At 40.7% G+C, this 26,659-nt stretch overlaps 1 protein-coding gene across 3 annotated transcripts in view; it reads right to left on the reverse strand.

Annotated features, from left to right (window-relative positions):
* ATP2C1 (ATPase secretory pathway Ca2+ transporting 1) overlaps positions 1 to 26,659 on the reverse strand; it is a 97,746-nt gene that overhangs the window by 22,259 nt on the left and 48,828 nt on the right. For all 3 annotated transcript variants that reach the window (XM_083188610.1, XM_083188608.1, XM_083188609.1), the window contains 9 exons: positions 26,290 to 26,398; positions 16,690 to 16,845; positions 16,018 to 16,086; positions 14,923 to 14,998; positions 14,505 to 14,571; positions 11,815 to 11,939; positions 7,665 to 7,762; positions 5,912 to 6,007; positions 2,516 to 2,605 (listed from right to left, as the gene is read on the reverse strand). In XM_083188610.1, the coding sequence (XP_083044736.1) occupies positions 2,516 to 2,605; positions 5,912 to 6,007; positions 7,665 to 7,762; positions 11,815 to 11,939; positions 14,505 to 14,571; positions 14,923 to 14,998; positions 16,018 to 16,086; positions 16,690 to 16,845; positions 26,290 to 26,398 (886 nt within the window). The remainder of the gene's footprint in view (positions 1 to 2,515; positions 2,606 to 5,911; positions 6,008 to 7,664; positions 7,763 to 11,814; positions 11,940 to 14,504; positions 14,572 to 14,922; positions 14,999 to 16,017; positions 16,087 to 16,689; positions 16,846 to 26,289; positions 26,399 to 26,659) is intronic.

Genomic DNA, 26,659 nt, shown 5'->3' on the forward strand with positions numbered 1-26,659 from the left:
TACATTTGAGTCTTGATATAAGAAAGCTGTTACTTTAAATTTAGCCATTACTTGTATAAACATTAAAGATGCTGCAAAGTCAATAAATACCATCCGTTAAAAAAAAAAAAAAAAAAAAAAATTTAGTAGAGTCTAGAACAATTTACAATTTGTACTGCAATTGGAATAATTCTGTAGTATTGTATTCAGTATAGACATAAATTAGGTGGCATCTGCCCATCAAACATACTCTGATGAAAAGGACATGAACCACAAATCTGTAATCCCACGGTCAGCTGTCAGTTCAGCCTGACCACTACTCAAATATCATCAGATTTCACATTATCAGATAATAATGGCTCAGAGACCAAAAGGAGATTATGGGATTGGTGTATCATGCAGCGAAACGAGTGGAGAATTGGTAAAATTGCCAACATCCAAGCTTTTAGGAAAAATGTATCAGTAGATTCGATAAAATCCTAGCTAGAAGCCATTTGGTTGCTATTGGCAACTTCATTGGTCTCACCTCTCCAATTTTCTCACTCCTTAATATGTGAAAACCTATGAGAGAAAACAAAGCAGTCTCCCAATTTCTAACAGCACACTGGATTATACATCTGTAGTCTAATATTTATAGTATGGCTACTAAATAAAAATAGAAGTTGATTAACTGATTGAGTGCCTATTTCTCTGAGAGAAATGTGCAAAATCTTCGCAAAAAATGGCAGGTAATATAAATTCAAATTAAAAAAATGGCAGGTAATATAAATTCAAATAAAAAAAAGGGCAGGTAATATAAATTCAAATAAAAAAGGGCAGGTAATATAAATAAATAAAAAAAATGGCAGGTTATATAAATTCAATAAAAAAAAGTAAAAAATAAATAAAGATTATACTTCCTATAGAAGTTAAATACAGGCCATTATCATGAATACAAAATGTTTACTTAGCAATTTTTAAAAACAATTTAGACAAATTCACTTGGTAGTCAAAAAGTTACAAATATACCATTGTAAATATTTTTCAGAGATGACAAAAGGAAACCTGTAGCTCAAACGTTGCTGGTCAGAATGGTCCAGCAGTGTGTCCTATACAGTACAGTGCCACATGCTACTCTATCTATAATGTAAAAGCAAAAACACAACTGAAGCAGGGAAAAATAAAACGCCTTCCAGAATCACACAATTCTACAGTAACACCAAGATGGGAATGGGCAGCTACTGCTACATTAAGTGCTGGTCTCACATTTCAAAAGCCTTAATTCCCCCATAATACTGTATATTGGGATAAAAGGGACACTTAACGAGTGTAGAAAATGATAGCTATGCTCAGGCATCGGTCATTTGTTCATCTTGTTATAGAAAGCTGCAGAGATCACCTTGCCACTTCTACACCCTGTGCTACAGTTATCATCCATTATGAGGCTCTTAGCCAGGCCAATTCCCTGCCATACTAAATCATTATTTTTAGTGATGTGATCTACTTTGTCCTTTGGCAGATAAAGGACATCCAGCTTGCCAGGTGGCACACAGCCACAATGGATCCATTCATGCTGCAGACAGACTTGCCAATATAGTATAAAAAGGCAACATGCGTTTATTTTAAATCAGATTTGTTTCATTTTTGTAAAAAGGCCTATGTACCAAGCTTTTTTTGCCACAAAATTACATCAAGTTGAAGTTTCTGCATAATTTTATAGCTTGAGGCGAATAGCATAATGCAGGAGATTTCACAGATCGCTGTCCCCAATATCAATGAGAACTACATTATGACTCCTATGTTAGAGCAGTACAGATGGTGTAATGGTCAGCATTTCTGCCCCGGAGCACTGAAGTCAAGGGTTTGATTCCCACCGTGGCCCTAACTGTGCAGAATTTGTATATACTCCCCGTACTTGCGCGAGTTTCCTCCGGGTATACTCCTGTTTATTCCCACAATCCAAAAATATACTGGCAGGCTAATTGGCTCCCAACAAACTTAACCCTAGAATGTCTGTGTGCGTGTACATGTGGTAGGGAATATAGATTGTAAGGTTCACTGGTGTGAATGTTCAAATATCCTGTGTAAAGCGCTGCGGAATATGTGTGCGCTATATAAGAAACGGTTAATAAATAGTAAATAAATGTACTAAAGCCTGGAATGCAATGCTTTTCAGGAGTTTCCCCCTATGATCCCCCTTTTGCAGTCTCAGTATGGTGTCAGATTCTCCCTGAGGAGTTTTTCACAAATTTCACACTGTACCTAGGTTAATGTTAGTACATAGCGGATATATGTTCATTGAAAATTTAAATATCTGCAACGATACAGAATGTTAATAACTGCTGCAGCTCCATGGTTATTAAAGCATGTGTTTTATGGAACATATGGGCTACAGACAGAATATACTCTTCTTCAAATATAATTGTATATTCTGGTGCTTATGTTTGGCCCTCAAGAGTAAATCCATATACACAAATGTTTATTGAAAGTAAATAATTTACATTGTTCAGCATTTAAATTGTAGTATATACTGACATTACAGAAAAGTACAATTCACCTTCATAGAAAGAGCAATCAAAGCCCCTTCAGTTGGCTTGCCCATTAATGTGGTATTCCTTATTTCAGCATCATTGCACACACAGCCTGCCTGGAAGAAAAGACAGATATAGAATATTGCAGAAAATGAATACAAAATGAACATAAAGCCATAGACATCCTGGAACAAACGGAGTAATGCAAGGGGCGCAAATACTGTACATTTAAAAAAAAAAAATGTTTTTATCAAAGCAGCGTGATATACAATTCACATTAAAGAAATCTATACATTGTTATATTATGTAATCACTAAATGTATTCTCACTCAAAGCCAAAGATTCAGTGGTCAACATTGTATAAACAAACAATAAAACCATCCATTTGAGACAATATCAATGCATTAATTTTTTATACATGCTGTGAAAATAGAGACTGCTTTTGCACATAGGGAGCACATACTGGCCTGTTTTCAAAGTGAAATTTAGAACTGGGCTAGGACTCACCCCTTCCCAACTATGGGGGTATTCATTTCCAGACAATGTTTCCGACAGGCGGAAATATTGCCCGTATTCAACAACAATAATAGGTCGACTTTACATTCGACCTATTTAATGTTGGGTCCATTTTTTCGATGGTTAGAAAACCGGTGGACCATTATGCAACAGGTAACACCTATCCTTGTGTATCAATGTCTATTTCCCTATAGAATGTAAACTTGTGAACAGCGTCTTCCTACCATTTTGACTAAACTACCCAGTTTGTTTTATCCATATTTCCAATTGTAAAGCGCAACTGAACTTGCTGCATTGTATAAGAACCTGTTAATAAATAATTCAATAAATACTTTTACCATCCTTGTCCCCAACTGTGATAATTCACAATACTAGAAGTGAAATAAAGTTATTTCATCTAATATGTCAGAAGACGTATTAAGTATGGAGAAGTGATAAAGTGAAAAGTGATGACGCAGCTAGGATTGGCTGGTGTGTTATCACTTCACCATGCTTCATTCATATGCTCCTTATTACTTTTTCATATTTCCAAATCCTGCCCAGAATCAGAATCAGCTTTATTCGCCAGGTATACTTGCGTATACTAGGAATTTGTTTTCGGTTTGCTGTGCAGCAGCCAGGTGGGTAACAAGTAAACAGCATACAGTATACACAATAAAATAATATAAACAGGTGGGGGAACATGTACAGTCATATAGAAAGTTACTGCACATGCAGTACTCCTCATCATTTATGCTGCTCCTCTTTTTTTTACTATTTTGCACTTTTCTACTATTTTACTTCTAGTGAACAATTTATTTTTTCATTACACTAAACTATGCCTACGCTGGACTCTTAACTAGGGTGGCCAATCCCGGGATCGGCGGGATCCCGGGATTTGGCCTCAAAAAGTGCGGGATTTCAATCCCGGGATTGGAATATCCAATCCCGGGATTTCGGGATTAGACTGCGCATGTGCAGTCTAATGCCGGGCAGCGTCTGAGCACTCGCTCAGACGCTGCCCGGCTCCCGAATCCTGACCTCTGCGTGCGGCCAGCGTAGCGTGACAGTAGAGGTCACGCTGCGCAGCCTTCTACTGTGCCTGCCCCCTCTCGTCTCCTCCGCACGCGCGCCCGCCTCCTTTCCGGCCTGCCCTGCCTCTTCGTTCCGGCCTGCCTGCTAAGAAGGAGGTGCACAAGCATGGAGGCACCGTGCACCTCCGAACCCACTCCCGGCCGGCCGCCCGCTAATGTAAGTAAATGTGCGGGTCGGCCGGTGTGGGGGTGGGTATCCATAAATATGCAGCACAGCACAGGTAGGGATGCCAATCCCGGGATTGAGCATTTTTCAATCCCGGGATTGAAAAAATGCCCCGGGATTGGCATCCCTACTCTTAACACATCTTCTACTTCACTTCCACTTATCCATATGGCATTTTTCTAACCCAGTTTCCTAAACTTTGCATCTACAGTCCAAGTTTTAAGTTTATCAATGTCCACATAATTCAATCAAATTGACTGAGTTCCTACTTAAGCAAAACACGGAGAATACCTGTTCTTGAGGTGCAAGAACTGGCAACTCCTAACCAGCTAGATCATCATCATCACAACTCCATAGACAGGTTTCCAAAGTACTGTACCGTTGTTAAAATATAGGTATTTCCACAGGTACTTTTCTGGTCAGGAAAGTTCTGAAGACCAGAACTTTCCTGGTCTTCTCAATAAACCCTCCTTTTTTAATAACCACCTGCCAAAAGACAATTTGAAAGAAAACGCAGTGGCACCTGCGCACCCAAATTGACCCAAAGATACCACAATGAGCTAAAGAAAAAAGGTTTCTCATAGGGTACACTTTAAATTTGGGGTCAACTTTTATTTTTGCTTTAGGGCATTGTAGTATCTTGGATTAGTTATCTCTCTGGATAAAGGGAAATCAAATAGGATTAAAATGAAGACTCCAGACAAACTACCTGACTTGATTAGAACCTAACCCCAATTTGGTTGCAAGGGCACAATTTTACTTTCAAAATTATCAGGCAAAGAAACCTACTGATTTTGAGTGAACTGTAGAATCAATTGTCTTTGCTGTCTTTAATTAAGGGTTTCTGCTCAGGTTTATTTGAGTGACCATTGCAAAGGGTTAAGTGAATAAGAAACTAAGGGGGTATTCAATTATGCCTGGATTCTTTGGCTAGCCAAAAAAAAAATCTTGTTTCGGACATTTTTCTTCATCTATGCAGTTTTGACTTTGTTAAAAAGTAAAATCTACATCGGCGGAAAATAGTCAACAATGTCCGCATTTTCGACTAAAACATATTGATTGGCGAGTAAATAATCAATCCAGGTGTTTTCCAAATAAATTAAATTGGTGAAAGATCAACACTTTATTTGAATAGGTCGAATTTATATTCAACCGAAAAATGGGCTTAAAGGGCTGATTTTACAACGGTCTAAAAAAAAGTCACCAATTAGAAACTTTCCTAACAAAAAAGATACAATATACCCACTGGAACCTGTCCTAACAGACATAGGTTTTAAGCCTAACAAATAAAAATGCGAGAGAATCCTATATCACCACCTAATAGAACTCAATCTTCCATTTGCCAAGAAATCTAAACACAAATAGCTTGTGAACAATGAGAACCCAAAAGATGGCCATAATAAAGCTTCATGTGTGCGTTTTAATTTATATGAAAAGGAGTCTACTATTACTTAGTGGAAATGTTTGCGCAACTACAGAGAACAGACCTTTCCTAAAAATATTATATATACATTTAGCGCTACACTCATTTTAATAAAAGGTATTAAAAGAGGTAGTCCGGTTCCAATTTACCTATATACCTGCAGACCTCTGTGTACAAGTCAGACCTGTGCATTAAATAAATCAACTTCTAGCAGAGAGCTGTTGACAGGATAGAGAGAACTTACTTCCACCACTCTGCTTATCGATGGGTTACAGAAGCCATGAATAACATCGCCATCTATGGTCACTTCTCCAAAGCGATTGTAACCAACACCTGAAACCTGAACCAAACCAAAAAAAAAAAAAACATAAAAAACAGAACAAAACGATTTTCATTAAACTTTAAAATAAATGCACCACATCAAAAAGTCACAACACACCTCTGACACGGGTAATTGCTGGGTTGCTGACCCAGGTCGAGGTGCGATGTGAAAGCACCAAAGCTTATAACCCGGGTCAACCAACTCCACAATTCCACCCCAGGTTACAATAAGGGTTAAACCCGGTTTGCCCTCTATATAAATTGGCAACCAAGGTTTAATGTGAAAGCGCCAGACCCGGGATTGATATCTCTGGTCTGACCTGCATGGCGATTTGAAAGGGGTAATACTTTAAAGGCTTGATTAATAAAACAACCAGTCAGCATTTAGTTTACATTCATTGTAAAATGAGTGGCATATTAACCAATACAAGACCAGTATGTTAATTTTTATATTATCATTATTCCTCAGTTACACAGTACTTTTAAAGTCATGCTAACTGACTATTTGCAATTATTTGACCTGACCCCAAACCTTATGGTTGGCATACGCCGATAAATCATCAGCCAAATCAGTAGCAATTCTTACTCTGTCAGAATTCTCAATCCATGCAATGATTAGGCCTGTTAGGCCTGCATAAATCTCCCAGCATACACGAAAAAGCCGATAATTGATAGGCACTGCAGCAGCCTGACATTTTGTCTGTTCCGTTACAGGGGCGGATAGGGGAAGGGCTTACTCCCAAGGGTGGAACATAGATGATGTACTCATACGCTGACAGGTAACTCACAGTGTATCCCCACAATATCTTATTGTTTCAATCTGTCAAATACAGGGCCGGGTTCAGACCTGTTCATTAGGCTGCATATACCCCCAGCCTAGCAAACAGGTAAGCTCCGCCCACCACCTCACTAGCATGCAAGGAGATGCATACTTCAGCACATCCCCTCGCATGCAACCGAAGGGGAGAGAAATCATTCGATGGTCGCCGACCAGCAAATTATTTTTCTTCCTTTCATTAAGACAAGTCACTAAAAAGACATTTTTCTTCCCGCCGTTGATCGCCGAATATGGGGCTGGTGCTGACATTAAGTCAGCTGCCCGCCCCAAGCAGGAATCGCCACGCCTGGTTCTCAGGGGAATGCCCAGCATGTTTATGGAGTTCCCCTGCTTCAGCCACTGTCTGCCTCCGCCAGTCCTCTCTGGAGAGAACGTCCCGGGGAGTGTGAAACTTGCCAAAGCGGTTCGGTCCCAGGGTTTGTATATGCGCATAAATGTACATGCGCAAAACACCAAACTTCAGGGAAGGGGACAAATGCAGCCCTCTACCAGTGGGTCTGAATCGGCCCCGCTAAGTCTTGTGTTTGACATTTTTTCTAAAGGTGCGCGTCCAGCATTAGCCACATGGAATAATAAGATGAAGTGGCTGCCTATGCCAACGGTAATTAGTCAGTCCTGACTGAAATATGCTGGATCTGCCCTTGTGAAAGTAGATCTAAATAATAGCTGTACCTTCAAAAGATCTCTAAATAAGTTCTGCAATTGGGATACATTGGATAAAACATATACCAAGTGCTAGAGGGTACGAAGTAAATACTTCATTTAAATACTATATTTTGAAACTTTTTTTTACCAGGGACCCAAAATACATGTTAAAATATACAACACTCCTGCATACCTCTGCATGAATTCCATCTGATGTAAATATGTGCGTTACAGTCATTTCATTCTTGGTTAATGTTCCCGTTTTATCTGAACAGATTACATTACAGCAACCTGCAAATCAGTGACAGCAAACAATTTGTTACGGGTCAAACAAAACATTGGTTACACCGTGCAGAGTGATCCATGTGCCAGTTACTTTTCTTAAGTATTTCAGCAGCTTCTAGATCCAGGATGGACAACCTTTAACACTGCAACTGCAGTGGAACTATACATCCCAGCTAGTCCTGCCACCATTTTGCCATTAAGGCATACTAAAACCAGCAAGGCATGCTGGGATGTGTTAGAATGCTACATGTTGCCTACCCTTGTTCCAGAAAATGACTACATTGAAGATGGCATATAAAAAATGGAGGTAAAAAGCTTTTATTTTACGATCAATGCCCAATACCTCTACATCCTGCTTTGGACTCTGAAAGACTATCTAGCATATGTTTTTTGCCGTTGTGATGGAACTTTTATACATATATTTCTATGCAACTTGGCAGCAGGAAATGCTGTGCTGTAAAGGATTAGGATTTACTTTTCTGAAGTAACAAAAATAAATAAAATCACTAAATATTCTCTTTCCGAATGGTCAATGACAAACTAATAAAACAATAATTACCAACATCCGCACAGTGTAATACTTAAACCCCTTAAAAATGTACTGCAAAACAAATAGTCAATAACACAAACACACTGCATCAATGTACAACTGGAAAGTGGGTGTCACTATCCCGCTATTCATGTGATCAACTACCACCTGCGTATACTCCTACAGTGTACTGTCGGCATCCAGAGCGGTGAGAAAAATGTTCCTTCTGCAGTCAACACATGGAAGCCACCAGGGCCAGTTTTGGCGACTTGCACACCTAATTGGATTTACCTTATTCCAGGTCTCAAGCAATAGAAACATGTGGCACCTCTTAACTCATACATTTTACCATTAATATTTTTCCTTATTTTATTTTTAAACTCCACCTCCCCCCTCCTCTATCCAAAATAACAACTAACATCCATAATGTCAAAATACTTATTTAATACTATCCCTAGACACCAATTTAATACTATCCCTAGACACCAATGTTGACATCCTCAGAATATTGATATCATGAGGATGCCAATGATAAGGTTTGGGGCAGAGGTTCCAAACGCGGTCCTCAAGACACACCAACAGTTTAGATTTTAGGGACATACCTGTTTAGGGACATGTGACTTAACACGTACCCCAGTCAGTTTGATTATACCATCTATGCACAAGCAGGGATATCCATAAAACCTGGGTTGTTGGGTTGCCTTGAGGTCCACGTTTGGGGACCTCTGGATTATATTGTGGGGGAAGTAAGGCTCTAGGTGGATTGTTCAGGGAGAAATAGTAATCGCACAAAGGGGTGATCATGAGGAGACAGAAAGTGTGCTGCAGCTACTGGGAACATTTAAGGAACCCCTAGACAGTTCTTCCTGTCTACACATGTAGACATGATAAATGTTGACACAACAAATGCTGGCATGATAATGGCTGAAAAATCATACCATAGTCCTAAAATCAAAATCAACTGCATACACATTTGGTGGAATGGGAACTGAACTTCCTAAATCAATTTCAATGTCAAATTTCTCTACCAAATTCAGAAATGCCTCCTGACCAGCCTGAATTGTCCAGTGTAACAGACATCTCACTATTGTAAAGCAGGAAAAATACCAATTAGCTCACAAATGAACTGATATCACAGTACAGCAATCTCTGATTTATAGATGCACATCATAAATAACCCTACAAACAGCAGCAAGAAGCACAGTTGCCCTGAAATTTTATTTTGTGGATGGTGCATAGGTGATGCAGTTTTCTTAAATCACTCTGATGAAAATACAGCAATGAAACAAATCGCTTAGACAGCTGAAGTACAGAGTTAATTTTTTTTTTTTTTAGTACCTGAAATACAAAATCGATGATCACAGCAGCACAATGGAATAATTAACCGTGTGTAGCAGACATCAAATTGGTTGCACTGTGTTATAATGGCTATTATACCTAGACAGGTTTGCATGAAGTCATCTGCTTGTTCTTTAATACACCATTAAGAGTCTCCTGAGAGCCTGAACAAATGCCTGCTTTCTGACGACCTGCCAAACTAGTCTCACTTCCAGACCCCTGAAAGCTCGGAGAGGAAGAACTGCCAAGAAGTGTTCCTTATTGTAAATAAGGGGTGCTATTTTTAGTGTACAATATAGTTCTGCATTCAAAGCCGTTAATAGTTAAAAGTAGTCTGCAGCTGTGTAATGAAACCTAATGGTACAGATCCATTTAATTTCCAATTGTTTACATGCCATATGTGTGCAAGACATATCACCACACAATGTTATAATAAATCTCTTTATATCTACACCCGCCCACCTTATAATTGCACCAGCAACAGAGTAGACTTCAAGGTAACCTATAAGTGGCAATCATTCTTCTAGCCCAAAACAAAAATGGGAGTGGGTAAATGATTACTGACCGATGGTCATTATTTGGCTATCCAATTAAAGCCCTTTCATGTGATAGCCCATGACAAATTGATTAGCAATAGTAAATGACCAAGGTTCATTGATACGGTCCAATAATACTATTCCTGGTGTTCACTCTAAGCTTATTTTGCATGGCACCACTCCCTGCCCGTTTTTTTTTTAACCGGGAAAGGCGCATTTGCTGCTTAACATAGACTTACCGTATATACTAGTGCAGGCATTCCCAACCACGGTCCTCAAGGCACACCAACAGTGCAGGTTTTAGTGATATCCAGGCTTGAGCACAGGTGACTTTATTAGTACCTGAGGGATTCGGATGAAACCATCTGTGCTGAAGCCTGGATATCACTAAAACCTGCACTGTTGGTGTGCCTTGAGGACCGTGGTTGGGAAAGCCTGTACTAGAGTATAAGCGGACTTTTTCAGCTCATATTTTTATGCAGAAAAGGCACCCCTCGGCTTATACTAGAGTGAGGATTCTCAGGGCCGGGGATCAGCAGAGACTCGGTGACGATGGGGGAGGAGGGTACCCAGCGCGGCCAACAGTAGCAGGGGACCCAGCGTGGCCAACAGTAGCAGGGGACCCAGTGTGGCCAACAGTAGCAGGGGACCCAGCGTGGCCAACAGTAGCAGGGGACCTGGCATCGCGTCCGTCCCCCCCCCCCTCCCCCCCGCCTAGCACTGCAGCTCAATCTTCCCTCTGTCTGGCATGAAAGCTCCTCCCGGTGCCTCTGTCCCACCTCCGCCCGGAAGCTACCTCTCCTCTTCCCCATCCACAGACTGGCAGCAGCAACAGTGGCGGAGGAAGGATGCCTTATGCCAGGCAGCAAAAGTAAGCATTACTGTAAGGGACACTACTGGGGCATTACTGGTATCTATTTTTATTTTTCAAATTTACCAGTAGCTGCTGCATTCCCTACCCTAGATTTATACTCAAGTCAATAAGCTTTCCCAGTTTTTGGTGGTAAAATTAGGTGCCTCGGTTTATATTCTGGTCAGCTTATACTCGAGTATATATGGTACTTAGCTATGTAAAAGTGACCTAATAAAAGACAAAAGATAAACCAATCATAATGCTCTGTATTATTCAAAGTAGCATGGGGTTGGAAGAAGCATCTCTATTAGAGCAGTTCATAAATACCATCAGCCAGCTGGGAACCATGATCCTAAATAACTGGCAATAGAATATCAACGAATAGCAGAGAGGGGGTGGTGCTAGGTCATTAACATGTATGTGACACTAACAACCACTCAAACATGGAACCTGGAGAAATGAGTTATAAATGGCAATACGTAGGAATGCCTGCCTACTCTATTACTAATCATACACATAGGCACAAATCCATATCTTACAGAGAAGACATGGTCTCTATACAAACTCTTGCAATGCATTGGATCAGCGCCCCTGAGAAGGATGAGCCAATAACGTGTTACATGTATATTTAAATATGTAGTGTTCAATATCCCATTAGTTGTAAGCAGTCGGCTATTCAGCAATGCAGTACAGATTAATCTTCATTTTCATCACCGGCGGAGGCTGCAGACATTACACTTTGCCTGAAGCGATTCCTATAAAACACAGAACATTCTGCAGGAATTTAATTTGGGATTCATACCAAGAGTTTCTACAATGGGTAATTTCTTTATAATAGCCCGCTTCTTCACCATTCGCATCACACCAAGGGCCAATGTTACAGTCACTACAATGGGAAGTCCTTCAGGGATAGCTGCTACGGCCAAACTGAAACAGAAACACAGGAATCCATGATCACATATCCAGCCACTGTGAAAAACGTTCTAGTAGAAAAGTGGATTTGGCAATAAAAAAAAAAGGCCCAAACGCACATTAGAAACAGTAAATTCTATACAGATGTATTTCTATGTGATATATACACTGGGTAACGTGTAGTGTGTGCAGACAATGGTTTATTCTCGCTGTGCAGGGACTAGAAAAGGGGGAAATCTATGGAAACAGTACATCAAACAGGGTATTTGAGCTATACAGATAAGTGTGGGTTATTATTTCTGTAATAATTGGCTCTCTGTGCAATAAACAACTGACAATAGGGGGGTTTCTGTACAATTTATAGCATTCATTTCCGGTGTTACTTTAGAAAACATCTGTTATTTTAGGGTGTAGGCTACACACAGGATAAATAAACTTATTGCTACCACAGGAATATAAACAGTCTAATGTAGGCGGTGATGCAGAACAGTACACAACCACATCGGCAGCATGGATGGTGTAATGATTAGCATTACTGCCTCACAGCACCGAGATCCGGGGTTCAATTCAAACCAAGAATGTTTGGTCAGTCTATTGTCTGCCAACAAAAAATGAACCCTAGAGGGTGTGTGTGTTATACACACACACACACACACACACACACACACACGGTAGACCATATAGATCGTAGTTCCACTGTAAAGCGTTTCAGAATATGTGTGCGCTATATAAACAACCTGTAATATGTCGGGGTCAGCGCTGCCAGTATGGTCTAGGGCACAGGTCTTCAACCTGTGGCCCTCCAGATGTTGTGGAACTACATGTCCCAGCATGTCCTGAGGTTTTTTGGCATGCTCTTAAAGGAAAAAATGTGGCAATGCATGTTGGAACATGTAGTTTCACAACATCTGGAGGGCCACAGGTTGAAGACCCATGGTCTAGGGCAGTTGTAGCCAACCCTAGCCTACGAGAGCTACCAACAGTTCACATTTTCCAGGCAACCTAGCTGCTGCACAGCTGCACTCATTAATCACTGACACATTTTAAAAGATACACAGATGGAGCTAATTAGCTCACTTGTGATTCTGTGAGGAGACCTGCAAAACATGCACTGTTGGTAGCTCTCGAGGACTAGGGTTGGCTGCCCCAGGTCTAGGGTTTGCGGTCTATAATGGTGTGTGAGTATACTTTAATGTCACCCATTTTCTCGTGTACATCTAAGAAAAAGAAATCTGCACACTGAACATTCTCTTCTTTATTTCTTTCACTATTGAAGTATACTCGCACACCATTATAGACCGCAAACCCTAGACCATACCAGCAGGGCTGAACCCCACTTATTATTTCCAGAAACTTTAGAGCATGGGTCTTCAACCTATGGCCCTCCAGATGTTGTGAAACTACATGTTCCATCATGCATTGCCACATTTTTTCCTATAAGAGCATGCCAAAACTGTCAGGGCATGCTGGGAAATGTAGATCCACAACATCTGGAGGGCCACAGGTTGAAGACATGTGCTTTAGAGGGTCTAGGACACCCTTAAGGGAAAGCAGTACCAGAAACACACTGAGGTGAGCGCAGTATCTACACCCCTTGTAAACCTGTAAAATGTAACTTCTAATTTAGAAAAGAACATCAATAGCTTATTTGCAGCATTAGGGTGTGGTATTGGGTAGCTTTAAGCATGATGCACTATTGAATTGGGTTGAGATGATAATGGAAGGACAATATGCAACTTTGTAAAATATTCCTCAGTGTACAGTATGTGCTTTTTGTTTTGTAAATTACAGATAATGAATAAGGTGAGGATGCCGGACATCAAGTTAGAACTAGATCATTCTTTGCAGTTGGTTATAATATTAATTTTAAACTAGAAGGTCTTGCTCACACCTCAATTGGAAAAAGCAATGTTTTAGAGTATCCAAGGACAAAGAAATAACAAAATGTTGCATTTTGATTTACTTCACTTAAAACGGCATTTAAAATGGTGGTGACCGCTAGCATAACGTATATTCTGCATAATATATGATCTGTTCTCAGACACATCAACTGGCACTATTCAGCCGATATCTTCTCAGAGTAAAGTCACAATAATACCATGTGAATAATGATGTATTCTCCTTTCAATTAAATAAAGACTGCTGTTAAACTACACATGAATAAAAGAAAAAAAAAATCACACTAACTGTTGTACTACTGATGATATTCCTAATCAGAAAAAAAGGTTGCCATGGTTTCAAATTGTACAAGTTATTTAGAAAGAAAGAAAAAAAATCACAGTTTAGTGCAGTTTATGAGCAAATTTATATATGCATAGTAGCCAATTTATATTAACCTGTCCTTAGAGTTCTAGATCTTCAGGATTAATTAGCTTCAGCATGTGATCAGGCTGTAAACCATACATTGGAACACTCATTACCTACTTGTCTGACAGTGCCAAGTACTTTCCAAATTATGTCAATTAGAAATGAAGATAATGCACAATTAGATGCAACACAATTGCGGAGAAGCCTAAAGATTTATCCGGTTCTGGGAGGAAATAAAAACATAATAGATAACTTGTAAGTAGGACAACTCACCTTACACCAATTGTAAACATATCAAGTATATGCTTTCCTTGTAGCCAGCCTACCAGCATAATAACACCTAAAGAGAACATAGGAAAAGTCAATGCAGCACCGTAGAAACAGAAATCTATTGACACATAACCAGTAAGTTTCAAATTAATTCTGACCTTATCAAACCACAGCAAAACTAATTAAATCAGAATACTGGCATCATATAAAATACACCAGGTTCCCAAGAAATATGCAGCTTTAATTAATGATGTTGGATATTTTGTGCTCCTGTGCAGGGGAATGGAAAGCATCCAAGAACACCGAGCCAAAAATACCTCCTGACACCTTAAAGCAAGACATCATTTTCTGCTGTGATAACAGACTGACGGTGACTCACAGATAAGCTCTTCATACAGCAAGTAAGGAAATGTATGCTTACCAATGATACCGAAAGAATATAAGGAGAGCTGCTTTCCTAGAATATCCATGCTCTTCTGCAGCGGGGTCTTCGGTGCCTTGAGAAAGAAAGATCAATTTAAATCGGTTAGAAGATATCAACATAAGACATGACCCATACATCTGCAGTTAGCGCATCCCGAGCTTTACAGAGTTGCTTATCTCTGCGGTACAAGCCAGCAGTACGAGCCACATTATTTTCTTCTAGATTGATAAAGATACTGGCTTCGGATTGTTACAGTCTTGATAATAATGTAGCATTGTAGTAAAATAGTCTAAAGCTTGGTCCACACTATGCAATGTGTGACCCGGCCAACAGTGCAGTGAGATGTAATGATACACTGATACAGCATGCATGCAACGATTGCCATCGTCAGTCTTACTTTGTCCAATCAGGTTGCATTGTGTACTATAGATTGTTCTGATCCACATCAGAATGATATAGATCATGTTATATTGCTTTGTGTGTACTCAGATCCTAGACAAACATGTTTGTTTTCATTATACGCATAAAAACAATGTCATGGTGTAGTGACCCTTTGATTGGCAACATCTGAGAGATGTGCAAAATATCCGTTAAAACTGCCAACATCTGTGAGAGATATCCAAAATATTGGCTAAGAAAGCCAGGGTCTATTATAGTTTCCATAGGACAGAAACATTACACGTCATTATGATGACTAAAAAGGTTTGCTTGGCTATTTTCACACCAATTTTGACAAATTCACTTGGCCCTCAAAGGGTTAAAACACACTCTGGAAGGTTTATCTTGCGAGCGACACAAATCCATAGAAAAAAGGATCAGCTCAGCTACAGTGAAACCATTGTGCTAGGGGCAGGAATGTGACAGATTGGCAACGTCTCCCAACCCAACAGAAATATTCAGGAAATATCATCTCCGTACCAGTCAAACTCCAATATAAATCTAAGTTACCAATATAAATGGAAGATGGCATTAATGGGAGCCGGTGGAGCGCAGATACGGCATTATATGAAGCACAGATAGAAGCCAACGTAGTCCTTTCAGCATTAAAGTGATGTGAGTAATATGAAGCATTGGTTATATATCACAACTTACCTCCTCAGCTTGCATCATTTTGAATACCTCCCCAAATTCAGAATTTTCTCCAGTTCCAATAACAATTCCCTGTAATGAGAATACATACGCCATTTGCAAGAAAACTTAATGAAACAATATTTCTCTCCTAAATGCTTCATTGTTTTCAAGCCTAATATTATCAGCGTTCACAAAAACGTGTTATAGCGCATATTTCACATATTAGTCACCGAGGACTCAGATTCTCAAACTGAAGGGGTCCGGAGGATGCGCTGTGCTGCATCTGTGAACCGCCCATGAGACAATCACTGCAGCAGCCGCCGGGACCCAATCATGGTGCAGTGCCTGGCAGCCAATCACTGCAGGTTTTACAGGTCGCTGCACGCCCTAAAGCTGTGCATCCTGCCTTTTGAGACTATTTCTTTGTGCGCCCTTCCGCCGCCCCTGACCCCCCCCACCGTCATGTAAGTCCAGTCCGCTGCTGAGAGCGAAGGACTTGATGCGGGCTGTCAGCGTGGCGAGGGACTGGATTTGCCTGCATCCACAAATAAACATGTATACATTCAAAAGAGAAAAAAAAATTAAATTATACTCCTAGAAAGAAAAAACAACAACTCAAAACCCTTTAGCTGCACCACAGTTTTTTTTCTTTAATAATTGGCAGCATGAAAACATTTACTGTAAGTGGTTTACCTTTGCTTTTCCACATCTAACAAGTGTTCCCATAAAGGCGATATTGCCTCTGGAGGTTAAATCCCCATTATTAGCAGAGGGCTGAGGGGCAGTTGATTTTGAACACGGGGCCGTCTCCCCAGTTAGACTGGACTCATCTACAGAAAGATCCATTGCCTTGGAGAAGAAGAAAAAAGCATGTCTTTATTAATCTGAACTGTGGCTAAACAGTAAATGGGAGCAAACATTTATTGGATTAATTTCCATCTTGCATGGTCAATAACAAAGAACTCACTAAGAGGATAAGCTGTATTGATAGATGGTAAATCAGGATCACATGAAAGATCCCCTATTGTGCTTCCATGAGGTAAAGACGGAAAAAAAAACCTCTCCGGCAAGTGAAATTCAAGTATAACACTTTACGCCTGAAGCAGAGCGCCTCGGCCTTTTGAGTATATGCAAATGCTAGTATCAGCCCTTCCCCAGGTGTGTAATACTCACTTTCCGCATCTCTGTACGCTGTAATACCACTGGTGTTTCTCTAAACACCACGATCAGCGCACAATTGACCATTGTGCCTGCCATCTGTCTCTGGCATGCCGGATGCACTGACACACTCACAACACTCCCAGGAGACAGGCAATGTTTGTGTAAACCTCAAGCCACCTCCCAGAAATACTCATTAGCTTTCCACCCTGATTCTAATTCTGTGTGCACCGCCCTGCTGGAGGGTTTCAGTCATTTGAACATGCAAATAACTCAAATATCGCATGCAGACTGCTTGCAACTCAGAGCCACGCCTACAGGCTGCACATCATGGGGACCATCCTCATGTACAGATAGGACCATATAAATATGTATAACAGACTTATTTTAGCCTTTAACCAAAACATCAAAAGTTAAAAGGTGCGTACACACAGTATACAATATCATACGGAATATAAAATCGTACCATTTCCCAGGAAAGTCCCAGTGGTTAAAAGCATAAGATTTGTGCTTAAAATTCTAGACAGAATTGAGCTGCATGTTGATCCGAGCAGCTCCCTCCCATACGACCGGCGTGAGCGCGCATCGCACGTCGGATAGTGCACTATCTAGCATGCTATTCAAAACTAGCTAGATAGTGTGCACTGTATCTTACCGTGTGTATGCACCTTTACAGGTGCAGATTGTCAGTTTTATTTGTAGGGTATACACATTTATATTGGAGGAAGGGTTTAAGTAGGACAGCTGTTTAATATGTAGTACCCTTTTGCAATTGAAGCAAAATGTCTGGACTTAATTAAAAGTGAGTAATTTGCATTTGGAAGCTGTTGTTGGGGACCCACAAAATGTGGTCAAATAAGCTCACAATTAAGACTGAAGCATGTCCCTAGTGACCAAGTTGGCAGACGTCTTCAAGGGCTGCTCACATATGAAGGCTCCAGTGAGCTGCAGGCTCTGGACTATTGTAAATGCACTTCTGGAAGATGAGACACCGATGTCTAATTAGAGCACATGCCTTAGGTTGGGTACACATCAGAATAAGGTGTATCCTTGCCAAACCAATGCCCGATGGAAGGATATATGTGGCGGCCATGCGATACTGTATATCCTTTAAATTCTCATTCACATGCATGCTGTTATCAGTGTGATTGGTCTATTTGATGAGCTGCACATCAAATGCACCAACCCCACTGACAAAAAACACATGAACAAACAATGGAGGGTACACACTACTTGACAGTATGGAGGAGAATACAGATCAGTGCCGATCAGCGTCAGAATTATAGATTGTTCGATGTTGCCTAATTTGTAGGCAACATTTGTTGCCAGCTTATTCTAAAACATGGGGGCATAGGTACATTCCTAGAGGGAAATTCAATTGTTTTCCCCGACGGTTACCAGCAGGTGGCGCAGAAAAGAGCGATTAAATGGTTGAGCCATTTAGACACTTGCTAGCCACAGGGATGACATTTCTTCTTACAGCCTCCCAAGGTAAAAGAAATAAAGCTTGCAAAGTACGGAGTATAGGTGCCCAGACTGGAAGCAATGGACACCAGATCAACAATTGAATTGTTCTAATGGGCACTCAAGAAACCATTTGATTTGCCACCAGAATATCTGACAGATTAACCATTGTGTCTACCTGGTAGCTCATAGAGAAGAGACAGAAGGTAGAGAAGCTGCTAAGCCTCCTGCTTGCCCTCACATGACAATTTGCAAGTAGTATTGTTGAAAGAAAATGCTTGTGTGTGTGTGTGTGGGGGGGGGGGGGGTATTGGCTTTTAAAAGGAGCACCTAGGGCTGGGGTAGCCAACTCCAGTCCTCGAGAGCTACCAACCGTTAATGTTTTCCAGATCTCACAGAATCACAAGTGAAGTAATTAGCTCCACCTGTAGATCTTTTAACATGTGTTAGTGAGTAACGAGTGCATCTTTGCAGCAGCTAGGTTGTCTGGAAAATGTGAACTGTTGGTAGCTCTCGAGGACTGGAGTTGGCTACCACTGACCTAGGGAGTTAAAGCTTTATTTCTGTCCCTGGTAATCACAGAACTATTAAATCTGTTATCTCTATTGAAAAACCTTATATTGTGTCACTCAACAAGGAGAATTTATTAAATAGCATGCTATACTCATATTGAATGTTTAAATGTCATCAAAAAATGGTTGTGGAAAGACAAAAAAACCCAGTTCATTTCCTATTGGTATTACTCCAATAATCTTACAGCAGCTTCATAGGTTGTTGGGATTCCATCATGTTATGGATTCCCATAAGGTTTATTATTACTTTCACTGACTAGTTCCATCTGGCCAAGATATTAAGGGATTTACAAGCTTCTTCTTGCATTTAAAGGTTATAAAGTGATACATTTGGAATGACAAGTCCTCTCCAAACAAAAGGTTTTTCCTGTAAATCTTTGAATTTCTCAAGGAGAAACTTCACATAATGGAAATGATTTGCATCAAACAGCCTTTTGGATGAGGACCTTTCCAGTTAATAAAACCTTCTGTGCTTTGATACATCATTAAAACAGAAATATTTGGGAGGCAATGGGTCCAATTCAGAGATGATCACTGGACAAATTTGTTCTCAAAATGAACAAAACCATGTGCACTGCATGTGGGGCAGATGTAACATGTGCAAAGAGAGTTAGATTTGGGTGGAGTGTGTTCAAACTGAAATCTAAATGACAGTGTTAATATAAAATAGCCTGTATTTACTCTGCACAGAAATGGATAAGGAGTTTAAGTTATTATTTTACATCAGCTAAACAGATCTTTCTTTATACTCTTACTAATCTGACTCTTGTCTCTGGTTATTCTAATAATTTACTTACTGGAATCTCCCATGCTCCTAAATAGCTTAAAGATGGTTCTCCTAGATTACCAGCTTGTGCTAGCTTGGACCGCTTGGCTGTGAATTCCAGAGATGTGAAAATAGCGGGTGAACTATGGGGGGCGAATATACTAAAAATCATATTTTTAAAACCATCGAATGTCGGTGGCTTGGAGGTCAAAATGTAATACTATGCTGACTTTCCGTGAATTACTACGGACCTCTAAAATACAAAGATTCTACGTTTTGTAGTAAATAAAACCCCCTTGAATCCTTTATACATGCCAATTTCCTTTTGCATAAGTGCATACTCTGGATCTCCAAATACAAGGCAAGACTTGCAATGAGAATGGAACATCACACAGTGGCCAATGCATTTAATCTCCCATCCTCATGATTTTGGCATGCTAGCACAGCATTTTTTTCAACCACTGTGCCATTGCACACTAGTGTGCCTTAAACGGTTTTAAAGTGTGCCCCCAGAGCAAGAGATGCCCAGATCATTGGTTTATTTCTGCTCCATTCCTGTCTCTGTATCCTGGGCTTAGGAGACCACCAATCTCTGACTTCAGTGGGTGCAGATCTGGCTGCTGCCGCCCCTCCTCTTGTCATCCACTAATCATCATTGGCCAGCTGTTATTACTCCCCGTCTCTTATTGGTGTGTCAGCGTCTGTCACAGTTCAAGGACTCATTATTTTAGAAGCTGCCTGGAGACTGCATGCGACATGAATTTGATTCAGAAAAGATGCCTCTCAGGGAGCTAGATGAGAAGCTGCTTTGGAGTCCTGCTGTTATACTGCCCCCACTAGCTCCCTAGGAGGACAGAATGACAGCTAGGCAGGGACTTCCATGAGGGCATTTTTAACACTACCCCCTGGGTATGGCATTGGCATGAGGGGGGAGTTCAATGTGTTTTCCCAGTGGGGGTCTGATGGTATGCCTTGGCACTTGTTAAGTGTGCCGCAAGTTGAACAAAGTTTGAAAATCACTGAGCTAGCACCTTGGAAATGGTACTAGATATTGTACGGATCTTAAAATAGATTTTATAAAACAACATGCAGTGAAACTAATCTAAATTCTTATGGCAAAGAAAACTCAACAAATTGGCTCATTTGTACCAATTGTTTCCTCTACAGGAATCCGGAAGCTGCTGTTTATCAGCAGTGCACCGGTTAAGTAGAGCAGCCTTGCTTCTTACTAAAACAGGCAAATTAATTTTCTTCCTGCATCCCCTGGGCTTCCTGCACTTGACAATTTAATAAATCTCAAAGTAACTGGCTAGATGCACTCACTCAGTATGCATCCCGATCAGCCATGCAGGGTCACAGAGAACAGGTTTTCTTCATGTACAACATTTTCTACTGCTGAGACTAAACTGTTTTGTGTTTATTTCTGGAATGGTCTCTGCAACCAAAGTGGAAAGCATTGTGATGAATCTCCAGATACAAGAATGTTACTTTCCATTTTATTAAGGTGCATGGAATGTTTAGTTTAAGAGATTTGTATTTATTATTTAGGTTAGAAATCACACATTTATTGTGGCTACGTGTTGCATGCCTTAAGCTGGCCATACATAGCAATGACCAGCATACAATGCAGATTATATGGTCCATCGAACGAGCGATCGTATGTCCTATAAAACACATACGATCTGTTTACGACTGCAAGCCATACGAGCAGCAGGTATGATCTGTTGAGTGACCTCTCCACCTGCAGGACATCGGTGCCATGCACACACATTTGATCACATGACCCACTGAAATAGTGCGTTCGAGCCTGATTGCGTAGCAACAGGACACAAACTGTTGTGGCCATGGGCAGCACTATCAGCTAGTAAGAGCCCCCATGACAGCTAAACTTCTAATGACAGCGATATGCAGGTGCTTGTGCTGGCTCTCACAGGGACCCTGCCGCTGATCTCTCTGGGTGCACTCATTAACTCCTTTGGCTTCCAATATCACCTCTATGCGGATGACACCCAAATCTACCTCTCCTGATCTGTCCCCCACTGTTTTCTCTCAAGTTTCCAACTTCCTCTCTGCCATCTCCACCTGGATGTCTGAGCGATTTCTGAAGCTGAATATGGACAAAACCGAACTTATTATCTTTCCCCCACCCAGAGCTATGCCCCCTACTAATATCTCTATCACTGTTAACAACACCATAATCTCCCCCGTTCCCCAACTCCGCTGCCTGGGTGTCACTTGACTCCTCCCTCTCCTTTGTACCCCACATCCAAGCCCTGGCCCATTCTTGCCAGTTCCAGTTACGCAACATTGCTCGCATCAGGCCCTTTCTCTCACAGAGTGCAACTAAGCTGATCCTCCACTCATTGGTCATCTCACGGCTCGACTACTGCAATGTTCTCCTCACCGGCCTCGCTCAATCCCAACTGGCTCCTCTCTAATCTGTCCTCAATGCTGCAGCCAGGCTTATCTTCCTCTCCCGCCGCTCTAATTCTGACACTCCCCTTCAACAAAATCTGCACTGGCTTCCATTCCCCTACAGAATCCTCTTCAAACACCTCACACTCACATACAGGGCCATCTCTAATTCCATTGCTCCATATATCTCTAACCTCATCTCCATTCATACACCCTCCCGCCCTCTATGGTTGGCTGACGACTGTCGTCTCTCCTCCACCCTGATCACTGCTTCCCATGCTAGAGTACAGGACTTTGCCCGTGCTGCACCCCTTCAGTGGAACGCACTCCCTCGCTCCATTAGACTCTCCCCGACCTTGCAAAGCTTCAAACGGGCACTGAAAACTCACCTATTCATCAAAGCATACCCTTCCACTGCATAAACCAGCTGGTTCTCCGACCCCTTGCCTGTTTACATCCTGCTATCTAACCACCACCCACTTGTAATCTGTCTGTCTCCCCTTCCTACTAGATTGTAAGCTCCTTCGAGTAGGGCCCTCTTCCCTTCACATTTCACTCACAGCTCTCCTATACTTAAATACTCAGTGACCATCGTTGTCCGCATACTCCTCTCCATCATTGGCATCAAGACTCTAGTTGTATGTTGATTGAGTCCTCACTACTTACATTTAAGCTGTAATGTGTATTGATCTGTGGCGCTATTTATTTGTACTGTATTTTTGTTATTTATTCAATGTTATGCCAAGCTTTGTCTCCCTGTATTGTTCCTTTGTACGGCGCTGCGAAACACTTGTGGCGCCTTATAAATAAAATAATAATAATAATAATTCTCACATATGCTGCAGGGACCCCCTGACCACCAGCGCTACCGACCAGACCCTGCTGCCCGGATCCCTTCCCTGCACTGCCCAGGTGGGGGGGGGGGGGGGGGGGAGGTGCCCTAGTCGGGGAGGGGGATGGGGGGGGGGGGAATGCCTTTGTGCATATTTAATGAGCAGGGGCGGAGACACACTCATTAAATATTCACTGCGCTGGGTACTGCTCATTAGATATGCACAGAGCGTGACCAGCTTGTGCTCACTATTGGCTGGGTCCTAAATACCATTTCAGACTGGAAAAAAACAGATCTGAAACTGGTAGGACCCTGCTTTTTTATCGTTTCCAAATACCGTTTTTTTGGGAAATGGTAAATTCACTGTGGACCTTGCAGACCGCACATACCTGTATTACAGTTTTGAAAAGGTAAAAAAACAGCAAAATAGCGGGTAATAGGTGCGGTTTGAAAGGGGCATTAGTGGTGGGTTTACTATGGGAGGAAATGTCATCTGCCTATTTTTCACTGTGCACCATCTCTCAGTACCACTGTTCTGCAGATGAAACTTAAGGCTCTGCACCCCTGAACTACCTTGTAGAACTAATGGTGTGTACACACACTGTGATTAGGGATATCGATTTTGACTACACAGTCAAAAATAGATAGCAAGGTAATGCAAATCGTACCATGTTTTGCCCCACCCGATCTGAATTTAATCCCGATCAGAATTGATAGTAGAAATACTCTGCAACGCAATCCATTTATACCATCTCAGATTGAAGGCCATGCTGCTCAATGTATTGCTGGAATACACCCTTCTCTTCTAGAAGTTGCGTCTAAAACATTTATTTACTTGACTTTTTAAAACTCCTGCTGTTTGGCATCTCTCAGAAATGTATTCTCTCTAGTGCCTTGCTACTCTGCAAATCTCTAAACTGCCCCATTCATAATGAAAACATGGGTCAATATTGCCATGAGCACATCAACATGTTAGAAAATGATAACATGACTACATCTGTCCAGGTCTCTTGGAGCATTTTGATGTTTTTCACTTTAAAGACTCTGACACTACCCATATAAACATTACAATATACATAGGTCCTCATACACACGTCATATGGCATGAAACACCTGGCACAACCCACAGGTTAAGATGTGCATTTTTCCCCCAATTCTATGTCTTAGCACGCATATTCAGGTTGAGTATCTCTTATTCAAAATGCTCGGGAGTAGAAGTATTTTTGATAACCAATTATTCCATATTTCAGAATATTTTTATATTTCAAAGATATAGCTTGAAGTATTGTGTATTTATGTTGTACAAACACATAAAATACACGCAAATATATTTTATTTGTGCATTAACCCTTTGAGTGCCAACATTTTTGAGATGTGCAAAATATCTGCTAAACATTGCCAACATTTCTGTGAGATACATAAAATTGAGTTCCAACATCTCAGGGAGATGTGCAGGATATCTGCTAAAGATGCCAGCGTCACTCACATTTGTTATATAAATAGAAATTGACAATGTATAAAAAAAAAAAAAAAAAAAAGATTATATTTCCTATATAAGGTAAAAACATTACTGGTCATTAGGATGAATAAAAATGTTTGCTTGGCAATTTTCACACCAATTTTGACATTCACTTGACACTCAAAGGATTAAACATGAAACAAGGTTTGTGTCTCTCAGGCAATCATTTTCTTGCACATATTTATTGCCAGTTATATATCATGCCCCCGGTAGTGCCGTTACAGATGTTCCCAGTAGTGTTTTGGGGAAATGAAAATAAAAATAATTGCATCTTGCTTTACTTCTAGTGTACAAAAGAAATGGTTCAAAATTTGCAGATGAAGCATATTGAGGCATGGCAAGGGACTCTTGCAATTGACAGGTGTTTTATATGAGTATGTGGACACATCTGTAAGCAGCCAAAGGCTGGTATCCTGTTAGCAGCGGTAATTTACCACTTCTAATAGGTTCCCTAGGGGCTATTCAATTAGCCCCAATAACAGCAAATCACAAAAAGGCTACCCTTGGAGCCGTGATAAGGCATGGTGGAGCTTATTCCTCGAAAATGGGTAATTATTTTTTTCAACATAAAACATCTAAACAAAAAAAACAAGCTAGAATTGGATAGCCTGATAATGACTATCAGACTAAAAAAGAAATGTCAAAAAGTTCTCAGCATACCCCTAAATATTTTTTAAATCACTGGGCTCAGTGGACAGTAAAGTCTTCCTTATTTTATTTGAATTTTCTCAACTCGCTTTTAGAATGCATTTTCTTTTCTCCAATATAAATCATCCTGTCTTTTTGTCCTTGCTTAAAACCGAAGGAAAGTAACCTTCAAGGAATGATAACCAGATTTGAACATCTCCTTTCACAAGTTAAAGTGTTTCAGTAAGACACCCTGTCATGTAGATTGATTCAGCTCGTCTGCAGCAAGGCTCAGCTTAAAAAGTTACATTTCATGCCTTTGGATTTAATAGTGAGGCCTCTTCCAGCACCTTGTAGCTTTCATAAAAAAACTTAATGCCCAATACATCATGCTCCTGGGGCATCATGTGGGTGCAATGGGTAGCTTGCTGCCTCAGAACACTGGTCTTCATTCCCACCCTGGCCCTATCTGTGTGGAGTTTCTATGGCCTTCAATTATCTCATTCTGCAATCTAAATAATTATTGGTAGGTTCATTATAACCCTAGCGTATGTACATGTGGTAGGGAATACAGACTGTAAGCTCCACTGAGACAGGGACTGATGTCGAATCCACTCTATAAAGTGCAGCAGAATGTGTGTCCTATATAAAATAACTATACATAATTGTTAATAAACCTATACAGAAAAAGACTTATGCTCATTAGCTCTATGGGAGAATTCAAGTGTTTTGAGCACCAGCAGCTATTAGTAGGATGACAGACAATTTAAATGTTGCTCCATTAAAGCAACCACAGCCAATTGCACAGACATTACTGGCTATATACTAAAACAATTCATCAGTCACCAAAATCCTAAGTATAATCCCAAACAAGCCTGTTTTTAAATTTTCATTTTAAGTCAAATGTTTTGGAACAAAAATTAAAAATCTCAAAACCTACCTCAAATAGCCGCAAGTCAGCGGGAACCCTGTCTCCGACTGACAGGCAGACTGTGTCTCCAGGCACCAATTCTCTGGCAAGTGTATGTTCCAATCTCCCCTCCCTTACACTAGAAAATAAGACAGAAAGATACTTAAAGGAATTGTAGAGAAGTCATATGTTCAGATGGAAGGACCTAAAAACAACTTTGAGAGGAGATAAATATTTAATTGCCTATTATTACAACACACAGCCAAGCAAGGAAAAAAAAACTTGATTACAAGTTTTGAATCCTAAACTAGAACTGCACAATTTCAAAGATTAGGCTGACCTCAAGGGCGCGGTCTACTTTTTTGGGAGAAAGGTGCACATTAGGGGATGGGTAGGTTTT

This window comes from Crinia signifera, chromosome 5 (genome assembly GCF_055691185.1).
Source record: "Crinia signifera chromosome 5, ASM5569118v1, whole genome shotgun sequence".
NCBI classification, from domain to species: Eukaryota; Metazoa; Chordata; class Amphibia; order Anura; family Myobatrachidae; genus Crinia; species Crinia signifera.